This window comes from Saccostrea echinata, unplaced genomic scaffold (genome assembly GCF_033153115.1).
Source record: "Saccostrea echinata isolate AGI-Se365-2 ecotype Australia unplaced genomic scaffold, CSIRO_AGI_Sech_v1 ptg000037l, whole genome shotgun sequence".
NCBI lineage: Eukaryota > Metazoa > Mollusca > Bivalvia > Ostreida > Ostreidae > Saccostrea > Saccostrea echinata.
This window is the reverse complement of record NW_026889786.1, coordinates 3,776,337-3,788,195: the sequence shown is the minus strand read 5'-3', so window position 1 is coordinate 3,788,195 and position 11,859 is coordinate 3,776,337. Positions and strand designations below refer to the sequence as shown.

Here is an 11,859-nt window from a genome sequence, read left to right as displayed (position 1 = left end):
AACTTGCTACAGAGCGAAGGATACCATGCTTATTGTTTACTCACGCCAGGTATAGGTATATGTAATGGATATAGGCCGAATACTGTTCTATATGTAAAATTATCAGACTGTTTGAGGCCCGTTAGGGCCGAAAACAGTCTGATAATTTTACATATAGAATTGTATGAGGCATATATCTTACTTAAAACAATGCTATTTAAATGTCCAAAAGTTACCTTGAGGAGTCCGATAATTACACAATAGGAGTTCAGGCATCACTAGTTTTCTACCTGAAACCATCTAATAAGTAGACAAAAGAAAAGAGAATTTTTTTTTCTTTAGACAGTAAAATCAGTGAGTGAACTCTTTTATTTCATTCATTCAATGGCAGTCGTTTGGCTTAGCAGGAACTATGGACGGTGGTCAGGTGATGAAGGATTTTTTAATGATTCGGAATATTTTTTTTTATTAAGTGCGTTTGACATTGATACAGATACAGTGTTGGATGATATCTTCAAAATGCATTTAAAGTAAAAATGCGGATTTTTATCTAAAATTTTGATTGGATGATATAATGAAAATCTTGGGTTTTAAAAGTGCGGTATTTGGCGAATAAACCTCGTTAAATGGAGAGATTCGCAGACTGGTTCTTTATCAGAAATGAATTTAAATTGGCTTATTCACAGTGCTGTATCGAAAATGCTTTGCAAAAAACCACATGGAAAGTGTTACTCCAGTTTCTTCTTGGATTTGCTATTTTTAACAACTTGATTTTCTCGCGTTCGCTTTCCCTGAATTTTTTTCTCCCTAACTTTTTTTTTTGGTTTCTGGACAAATTAAACCTTGATTTCACTCTAGTTGTTGTTTTTTAACTACTGTCCGATTTTGTTATCACTGCCGTCCGATAATATATTATTGGACTGCTAATTATTATTATCGAACGGCTACAAGTAAATTTTTAGACTGCAAGAACAAAGACATGACGTCACAGCAATGTTTTAAATACACGTACATCCCAATTGGCGTCTGTGTAAACAATAGCTTTCACACTTTGCCGCTCCATTCACCACAGATTGTAGGTTTTCTTGCCGCTCCAATGACCACAGATAATGCCATTACAAATTTTGTATTTCTCATTTAAAATTCATTCTTCATTTTTTTTTTTTTTTTTTTTTTTTTTTTTTTTTTTTTGCAAAATAATTGGGGCGGCAAACGCCGCCCCTGCCGCCGCCCCTGTGTCGCTCTCAGTTTACTGCAAAATTTTCCTTTGACAAAAACCATCATCTCTTAAGCGTTTATAAGGCTCTCTTACAGGCGGTGCCAGGGAAATCGTCAGTGCACAAACTATATAAAACCGGAAGTAAAAGTATTTTTTTTCACAATATACGTCACAAGTCACTTAATTAATATATAAGGAGACGTTTGCTTTTTCAAAAAAAAAAATAAAATAAAATAAAGGAACTCAGAAATGTTCATATCTTGTAATAGGTTATTAAAATTCACTCTGATACTACATACATGTACTCTGTTGATACATGTATTAAAAGGATGATGGATTTTCTCATTGACAATATCTATGTAGTCTTTGGAGACCACGTCTTCAAAATAAAAAAAAAAAATGTTGGAATTTCGATGGGCACTATATGTGCTCCTTTATTAGCCGACCTGTTTTTTTTATTCCTATGATTGATGGATTGTTTCTTGCTTTACGTCCAATTGGAGTGTTTTTCACTTATATAGAGACTTCATTATAAACCCGTAAAGGGCTTCAGATTTATACCTATACTCTACACTCAGGATCATTGAGCAGTGAGGGTTCTTCAGCCTACCGTAACACGGTACCTCTGTTTTTAAGGTATCATCTGAGTGACCCATGACTTTCCTTTCTAATGCCGGGTGCTCGACAGAGGAATAGTCGATCACTACCTGTGTTTACGTCTTAGGTCTAAAGCCGCGCGACGAACAAGAATCGAACCAGGGTCTCCCTATCATGAAACGAACTACCTTCCACTGGGCAATAAAAACTGTATGACAAACGAGATGACTTCAGCTTTTCTATCGTCAACTTTCCTTATTTATGTAGTACATGTAATATTCTGCTATCACCTGCATATTGTGTTTATGTCTCCCAGCTTATTCGATACTCAAGAGCATTATCTGAATTCAATCAATTTCTAAACTAAGACAGGCTTCTGATAGATAAGTAGACGTTACAGGGATTTCAGCAACCTCGTTTAAAGTCAGCATTTCGTAAATTCTATGGTAGTTATAATGATCTTTTTTTTAGCAAATATAACCTATCTGGGTCGTATTTTGACTGCCATATTCCATTTACCAATTGTTAGACCTTTTTTTTTATATTAAATCGACTATGGAATATTCCATCTACCTGATCGGTTGAAGTTCTCGCAGCGGATGTGATCGGTCGACAGGGAATGGTTACTCCTCCTAGGTACCTGATTCCACCTCTGGAATTTTAATGGCCCGTGTGTATTGCCTTGTTCACAGATTTGTACAATTTGTAGGTTTTTTTGAGATCGATCAATGTTCGTTATCTTCACCTTTTTTATTGTTGCTAAGTTTATGTATTTTGTTGTACAGCTGTCCTACAAAGAAGGCAGAGATGAATAATTTTTTCTATTTGACACAAGATTTTAATTCATACGATAGCATCGGAAGGACCAACCACCGAATTCACAATGCAAAATTTACCAATTAAGATAGACATATAAAATCATATTACAGAGATTGGCCACTGAAATCATCCAGTATGTCCAAATGTTGTAACTGTATTTGTTAACATTGATGGAAAGTTTGCATTTGAAAGCTTACGTTGCTTTTGATTTCTTTTGTGCATATTTTGAGTAACTTAAGCCTTTTTCTGATAGATGTAATTCTGAAATCGAAGCAATAAGACTATTTTTTGGAGGATTTTCTTTCAATGAACATAAATCCTTCTTAACGTCCTGCACCTGCTCTCCGCCATTTTATATCATTTGATGCAATAGATAAAAATTAATCGATGACGCAGTCATACAGTGATCATCATTAATACCGACAGGTCACGTGACGACTTATGAAATTATAAAGTGAGCACTCGCTGTCAGACACATTTCTGCTGTCTAAAACATAAAAGCTTTTTCTTCAGTTTATAGAAGAAACCATTTTAAGGATACAAGGTATGTCTTATTATATATTTTCATTATAGCTGAATTGATATGCAATACTCTTTTTTTTTCATTTAAATTGCTTTATTGATCTCATTTTCTATACAGATAATGCAATCAAATGGAAAGACCTTGACACGAATTTTGACCAGACCTTTCCAAACCCAAAAATGTTTGATTTTCAGCGTAAACAGAAAGCAGCAAATAGTCCTCCTTCGTGGGAACTCGACACTTACGGTAAGGTAGATACAGATTTGGTTTAAAATATACATTTAATCAACATTGAGTGATTAAATATTTTTTTGAAAGTGCGTTTTTTTTTTTTTTTTTTTTTTTTTTTTTTTTTTTTGGTTTTGTTTTGTTTTTTGTTTTTTCGTTTTTTTTTTTTGTTTTTTTTTTTGTTTTTTTTTTTTTGTTTTTGTTTTTGTTTTTGTTTTTTATGAAGTGTTATTAAAAACAAACAAGAAAAACTTAGTTGTTGAGAATGGATTATATTTCATTTTGACTATCTTTTGACTATAACCTGAGACGATCGATTCTTGAAAATCCTTCCCTGTAGTGACACATGCAGTTTGATATCCTTTAAAATACCAATGTTTATAAGCAATATAATATATCGTAACAAAATATTCAGAACAGTAATTCTTCCTCTGAAATGATATTTATAGTATATCGCCTTTCAATATGTTTATTTTGACGGACAATGTCAGTCTGTGAATTTTTGTTGTTAACCAGTCTGTGAATTTTTGTTGTTAACTTAAAAATTGTGATTATGTTGCGCTACAAAGTAATATTTGCAAAATTAAATGAGTTAATTGGGACGTAGTTAATAACATTAATCTCCTTGGAAAAAAAAAAATATTATTGATATGTTAATATAAGTAGCAAATCGTATATAAGATGCCACATTTTGTCTTCATCTGGACATTTCGACCATGACCTGCTCTGCATTAACATTAATAATCAAATATAATATTTATTTAATCATTTTTTAAGGGAAGAAGTTGTGACATGTGCGGATATACATGTATGTTCAGAAACATCATTTCACTTTTTTATGAAATGTCCAAAATATTGTGTGCAAAGGCAGAACCTCATGCAAAACTTAAATACTTTGCAATTACCAATCTCTTTATCCTTACAAATTATTTTGAATGGAGACAATAATCTTACTTAAAACCAAAATGTTGCAGTATTTAAACTTGTTCATGAATTTATATATTCAATGTTATGTAACTAACATTTACTTGTACATGTCTGACTTTGACCTTGTATTACGGAGAGGACTTATAAAGGCAGTGCTTGGAGAGGACTTACGAGGGGTTATCAAAAAGTTCGTGGACTAGCGCCATAAAATTAAAACCACTTTAGGTACATTAATGAATTGTAAAATATTTAGTTAGCATCATCTTTTCTATCTATAGAATAAACCACAATTCATAAGTTTTATTTTTTAATAAATTAGTAATGTTTTTATAAGCAATGACATGTCCAGGCGGCGCAATCGCGAACATGACGCTTTTTCAACCTGAGTGTAACTAAGAAAAAACTCTTTTGATATGAGCACTTGACATCCAAAAATCCCGTTAATTCAGGCATGTGATGGGACACAATTGTTCCGCAAAATGTGCAATTTTTACCCCATTCTGTACGTTCTATGAAATTTTATCCTATATTTTATAAGGAGTGTCCATACAATTTAGGACTTGAAAATGACGTCAAAAAGGGGGAGGGGTTTCTTTTTCCATCATTCTATAAAGTTTTGCCATTGAAAAAACTGGTATAGACTTAGGGAAAGTTTAAACTGACTACAGAGAAATAAAATGCATCCAGAGTACTTGTTATTAAATGCCAAAAGAGATTCAAAGAGATGAGAGATGAGCAGTTAATGTCGATTTGTAGTCAAGGTGTGAAAAGTCAATCTCGTCAAAAAGTGATGTTGATCATGTGTGGTTTATATTGAACTCCAACAAGCAAAATATGCTAGCATAATCAAGCGAGGATCTTTCCTTAAGTAAAGATTCATTTACAATTTTATATGCATTGAAATCAGCTGTTCATGACATTGTTATGTCATATAAACAAGTTAGGTTTTAGTTTTTGCTTAACTCCAGGGAATCTCGTCAAGATAAGTGTATTGAAACAGAGGGAGCAGGCATTGAGAAATAATGACGTTGTCGGACGTCATGAAACTAAACGACGACAGCGCCGGGTGATCATATAATGTCTTTTTTATTTTATAATAATTTGGCAAATTGTCAACGTATCAAGCTAAAATTTTCTACACTTTTTAAACTTTTGCTGTTTAATGTTCCTTACAAATTTTGTAAACACAAACTACATAGTATTAATTTTATCGCATCAGTCCACGAACTTTTTGATAACCCCTCGTATATAGACAGTGCCTGCTGTTCAATCCTTCAGTGATTATTTATAATAAAATATTGTTTAAATAAAAAAATTAAATATAATCTTTTCTAATGGTAGAGTAACTAACTGATCATATTATTGTCATAATTCAATATTTGTGATATTACATTTGAAAATGTTTTGATTGCATCACTGAAATAACACTATGGCAAATTTTGCAATGAATCTAAAACAGAAGCCAACTTTCTGAATATTTTCACCTAGTGGATGAGATAATGCTTTACTGTTCAATTCATTGTACTGATACGAACTAGTGAAAATATGTTTTGAGGAAATCTTTTTTTTTTATGAAATCGCTTAAAAGTGGGTAAGTGAAGTGGAAAAAATATCATATGAAATTCATGTATTTATGAAACACTTTATCATAAAGAGCCATTTTACTACTAAAGTATTGTATTTGGATAAAATAAATAAAAAAGGTGTTTACAGGATACCTCATTTGGCCTCTTTTTCTTACAGTGCCCATTCAAGGTAAAGGAAAATACCCAAAGTTCAGGTATGGCACCAGATGACAACCTACATAAAGCAACAACTGATACACAGGATGCATCAGTCAAACCTCTTGAAAGCATCCCTGGGCCAAAGGGACTCCCCATTGTCGGCACACTCTTTGATTACATGAAGAAAGACGGACTCCGATTCACCAAAATGTTCGAGGTTTTGTTTTTGAATCAGATTTTTTATATAACAATTGCTTCTTTTCACTAGGTATCACAAATTTTAAACACTATTTTTTCCACCTAGTTGATGACTTTATTACTTTATTATTATTATATTATATAATTATTATTATTAGCTAAAATTATCCGATGTTACATAATTAATTTATTATAACGTATAGGCATACAGAAAAAGGGCGCTGCACTTTGGCCCAATTTACAGGGAGGTTATAGCTGGTCAGTCGACAGTTATTGTGAGTGATCCTGCAGAATATAATAAAATCATAAGGACCGAGGGCAGGTATCCGAAGAGAATGGTAATGGAACCTTGGTTTTACTACCGCGACCAGCGAAAAAGGGGACAAGGCCTGGTTAATTCGTAAGCATGTTTTAAACGATGGACAGATGCTTTAAAATATTTGCATGAAATAAAATTGCATGATAACTTGTCTTCGTAATCTGCTTTAATTTTCTTTTTCATATTTCTGTTGGTCAATATTTTAAAGATTATTTCTGAAAAAATTCTAAACATTGACAAATCATTAGCAAGTATTCTTTAAATAATGCTATTTGAAAATGGCATGCAATAAAACTCAATTAAAAATAATTTTAAAACATTTTTGATAGAAATGGTGAAGAATGGTATAAACTTCGTGCAGCATCTGCCAAGAAAATGCTGAAGATTAAAGAAGTCCTGGATTTCTGTACAGATATGGATGAAGTGGCCACTGATCTCACAGATCGTCTGGACAGTCTCAGAAATGAACAAAATGAAGTGATAGGCATCGAGAATGAGATCTTTAAATGGGCCATGGAATGTGAGGAATCCTTGTTTTCAATATTTTTGTAGTAAAATGGTACACTAAGGAGTGTTTTTGTACCTACTATTAATATAATGTAAAAAGGTGAAAGTATCAAACAGTGATCAATCTAACAAAACGAATAGTGAACAGATTAAAAGCATGGATCCGTGGAAATTCCAGAAATGGGATCACTTGTTTATGAAGAGTAAGCATCCCCTGTCGACCGATCAAACCCGCTGTAAGCTCTCTGAATTGATCAGGTCAAATTAGAATAAAAACAATGACCTTACTATTGGTGGGAAACATATTAGTCAAAATACGACCAATTAAATGACAGGCCAAACAAGATCTTTGTAACGACTAAAATACGACCAAATGATAGGTAGTTTTTTCCAAACAAGATCTTTATAACGATCATAGAATTTGCGAAACTCTGACTTTCAACGAAATTGTGGAAAACCCTGTAACATCAACTTATTTTTCAGTAGCTGCCTCTGTTTAAAAATTGATCGTACTCAGAACATGCCATCAATCAGTTGGAAGACATTTAAACACTGTATGCAGTTGATTGTGGAACATTGCCATATAAATAGGGAAATTGACAATGGAAAAGCTAAAGTCATCATGTTTGTCATTTAGTTGTATTTATTGTTACTCGGTCATTAACGTCTATATATGGTCAATTCAATATCCAAATATGAAGCAGATATATCGGACTCGTAGTGTCACAGCAAGAATTTTCTTATGTAAATTTTCTGTGTAAATTCTGCCTCATAAGAATTTAAAAATGGGTCGGCTAATAAAGGAGCACGACTGGTGTCCATCGTAATTCGAACATATTGTTGAGAGCACTTGGAAAACAAGAATTATCAACCAATCTTGTATCGTTGACATTTTACAACAATTTCAATATACTTGCAGTCATAAAGCAGTGTTACGGAAGTTAATGCTTAAACAGGATTCATTATTATTGAAATAAATCTAAAGTTGATCTATTATCGGTTTTCTAATGTTGAGTTTAGAATGGTAAAACATGATTTTAAAATTTTGCACGAACCTGGTATTAATTTTCAACAATAAAAGTTAAAATTCGTGGTAATAGGAATAAATGACGTTCGTTTTAAGATGTTAATCAAAAGTATTAAGCATTTTGTCCCCCCCCCCCCAAAAAAAAATACACCTTAAATACATATTAACTCTTGGGTTTCTATTATTGAAGTTAAATTCTTAAGAGAGACAACATTTTTTGTCAAATTCATTATGTTATATGTCGAAAAAGTAAAATGGTCTTTTAAATTATCTGAATCGCAACTAGAATCGATTACATTAGGACTAAGGTTCTTTGGTCACTCTAAATCCGGTTTCAGTCCATTTTCATTTTGCATGGTCTATGTGCAATTTTGAAGAAAAGTGTTACGTAAGTTACTTTATTTTTTTTCTGCGACATGATATAATTTCGTATGATACAGGATCCATACATTTCTTTCGGAATACTTGTGCATGTGAAAATTTTGTATTTGAAACTACGTATGTATGTTAAGTTTCAGAGTTGAAATCGATCTTTTGAATAATAAATAAAATGATATTAATACAACGGTAAATTTGTTAGAAAAAGTAAATAAGAAATTATTATTTGGTCACTTTTTTTTGTAGAATGACTGTGCAATGCATAATATAGCATAAAATATATGGACGTAAAGAACACTGATGCCTTATATTTTGAAAAAAAAATCTAACAAAATATCTGGTATATCTTTTACATTCAATTTTTACAGCAATGGGTACGTTCTTATTCAATTCGAGAATAGGTCTACTTAGTCCAAACCCTCCCCAACAATCCAGGGACTATATAGAGAATCTACAGGGGTTCTTTAGGCTGATGCAGCCGTTAACTTATAACTTTCCACTCTACAAGATTATCCCAACGAAAGAATGGAAACAATTTCAAACGTACGCCGACAATGTGTTTAGGATTGGACGATCTTTCGTAGACAAGGTAACAAAATACATAAATCAATTGGGTGGGGGTGGGGAGGGGGTTTAAAGCGAATGTACCGAAGATCCCATTTTATCACACCTAGAGAGTTACTTTGGAAATCCACAACAATGACTATCGGTGTAAAGTGAAGAGGTTTCGACCCATACTCCCCCTTTCCCAAATCCTATTTGATCTACCCCTGTTATTAATGTATTCGCTGCAAAAACGAAGTTTCTGTGGCCCATATGTTAACATATTTCATGTAATTCTGTCAGATTATGTCAGCTCTGATGATCGTATTTATTATTAAATCGTATTGCAGCAAGTAAGGATTTTTTAAGAAAACTGAATTATTCATAGATGACAGCCAACTAATTGAAAAAAGCCAGCAATTTTAAGACATAAACACCTTCCATATTCTCACTTGTATAATGCAAATTAATGTGTAATATCTAAAATACCAAACTATCTTTGATCATGCACTAAAAAGGTGTATTGCACAGAATTTCAAATGAAACTTTCTGACCTTTCAGATAACAAGTAAGATCCAAGGCAAACCACAAAGGGGAGTGAAATCTTCCTTTGTCCACCATATAAGGAGTCAGGAATCGCTTACTGAAAACGAGGCTCTATCTACAGTTGTGGACCTTCTTGTTGGTGCCACAGAAACGGTGTGTGTATAGAATTCACTAATAGATGGAGGGAGTTCGAATTTAGTGATTTGTAACTCGAAATATATGGTGGGTTAACTTGGAGGTTGACTGATCACATGTATTGTGTGCAGAACACTTTTTTTTCCAGACCATTATGCATATGTTTGAGAATTATGATTCAAAATTATCTTTGATCGTTTTATATGTATAATATCAATGAAAATGCCAAAGTTTAAGGTTCTAGCAGGTAATAAGCAATAAAGTATAAAATTAAAACATGATAAATCGAAAACTGCAAAACATAGAAGAATCATAAAATTGTTTACATGGTAAACTTTTTAGACTTCCAATGCCTGTCTTTGGGTGCTATATTGCCTGGCTAGACACCCGGATGTTCAAGAGAGATTATACGAGGAGACAAAAAGAGTTTTACCTAATGGCGAAACAATCACTCCAGACAAACTCACTCAACTTCAGTACGTCAAAGCCGTACTCAAGGAGACTTTACGGTAAATAAAATGAGGTATTATGCTAGGATAAGTTTAGTTGTGGTAGCAGAATAACTAAGTTTGGCAAGTTTGGGAACAGCCATACTCGCTTCGTTATTGATTACATTCGATTAGAATTTTTTGCTCTTTGTAAATGCATTTACTATGAGTCATTTTTTTGTGTATGTGTACAATAAAATAACTCTTAGTGCTTTATCTCTTACTTCATAATACATACATTACAATAATACCTTGATGCACCGAATATAATTCTGAAGCGTAAAGGGACTGAATTTGAAATTGCAGGACAGGGCCAGCTATCAATTTGTATTATCTTTTTAAGGTTGTACCCAATTACCTTTTCCACCAGCAGATTTATTGAAAAGGACACTGAAATAGCAGGGTATAATATACCAGCTGGGGTAAGACACAAGGAAAAATTCATGATTTGCAATTTTCCAATCAAACTTTAATATTTTTAGTTTTTATTTTATTGCTTGACAAAGCATATATTTTCAATCTATGATTTTTTTTTAATCCATCGTTATCAAGCAAGAAATATGTACTAGTAAAAGTTCATAAATATAGATAAAATTGGCAAATAATAAACAGATTTTTTTCAAAAAGCTTTTATATTACAGACCCACGTTCAGTGCAACCTGTATGGAATATATCGAGATAGCAAATTCTTTCCAGAACCCGAAGTATTCAAACCAGAACGCTGGTTGAAGGAAACTCAAATGGACAAAGAAGTGAAGGCTCTATCAAATCTTGTCTGGGGTCATGGAGCACGCATGTGTATAGGTATGTTTTTTTTCTTTAAAATGTTCATGCGATATCTTTCATTTTCATTGTCAATTTCTATTCAATTTCAGGTCGTCGTTTGGCAGAGCAAGAAATGCATATACTGATGACCAAGGTAATTTTCTTCCTAGATGGTAATTTATCATAAGAAAACGATTGGTGGCATGCAGGATTTAGCTTACAAATGATTGGATGATCCCACGGTTCATAAAGAATCTTTTACTTTAATCAAATACGCCATCATATTACTATAGTATACCATAAATATGTTTAATTAAGTAAACCTCTTCTTGCAGATTGTACAAAACTTTCGTCTGGAGTACAATCATGAGCCCGTTGGAGCTATCGTTAGAACAGTTATGACGCCTGATAGTTCTTTGCGTATTTCTTTCATTCCAAGGAACAAACAAGCAGCTGAAAATCCCGAGCTTTCTGTGACGATTCCCTCATCTTCTACAAATTTTGATGCCTTGGCTGCACAAATTTCATAACTTTGTTTGGACAACTTTTTATCAAACCATCTTCATGGCACATTCAAGAGTTTAACTGCAAATGCACATAATAATCACATTCATCATTCTATGTTTGCACTGTAATTAGAAAAAATTAAGCGACCCAATTAAAGACCAATTATATCAATGACGTTTTACAAGATGTATAATCTCTACAATGTATGAAGAAAATGTTTCACTCTAATATTCAGTCTTTACACACTAATCATAAAAATGTTCCACTTCAATTTCAATCAACAACGAATGTTCCATTCCATTATTGAACTTCAACGATGTAAGCAGAATAAGGAATGGTTCATTCCAATATTCAACATTTACAATGTAAACAATAAAAAATAGTCCACGTCAATATTCAACATTTACAATGTAAATTCAAGCTTTACACT

At 32.8% G+C, this 11,859-nt stretch overlaps 1 protein-coding gene across 1 annotated transcript; it reads left to right on the top strand.

Annotated features, from left to right (window-relative positions):
* The first annotated feature begins 3,317 nt into the window (after window positions 1-3,317).
* LOC133200105 (cytochrome P450 10-like) lies at window positions 3,318-11,452 on the top strand. The gene is made up of 11 exons (XM_061335842.1): window positions 3,318-3,383; window positions 6,036-6,233; window positions 6,418-6,614; window positions 6,863-7,053; window positions 8,814-9,034; window positions 9,550-9,687; window positions 10,012-10,178; window positions 10,501-10,579; window positions 10,799-10,961; window positions 11,033-11,076; window positions 11,258-11,452. The coding sequence occupies exons 2-11, from the start codon at window positions 6,075-6,077 to the stop codon at window positions 11,450-11,452; spliced, it is 1,554 nt and encodes a 517-aa protein (XP_061191826.1). The 5' UTR covers window positions 3,318-3,383; window positions 6,036-6,074.
* Window positions 11,453-11,859: the final 407 nt, after the last annotated feature.

Excerpts from the sequence above, each read along its gene's own strand:
- LOC133200105 (XM_061335842.1), top strand. The coding sequence starts at position 6,075 with ATGGCACCAGATGACAACCTACATAAAGCAACAACTGATACACAGGAT. Across the intron at positions 9,035-9,549 it reads GACGATCTTTCGTAGACAAG|ATAACAAGTAAGATCCAAGG; the intron begins GTAACAAAATAC and ends CTGACCTTTCAG. Across the intron at positions 10,580-10,798 it reads GGTATAATATACCAGCTGGG|ACCCACGTTCAGTGCAACCT; the intron begins GTAAGACACAAG and ends TTTATATTACAG.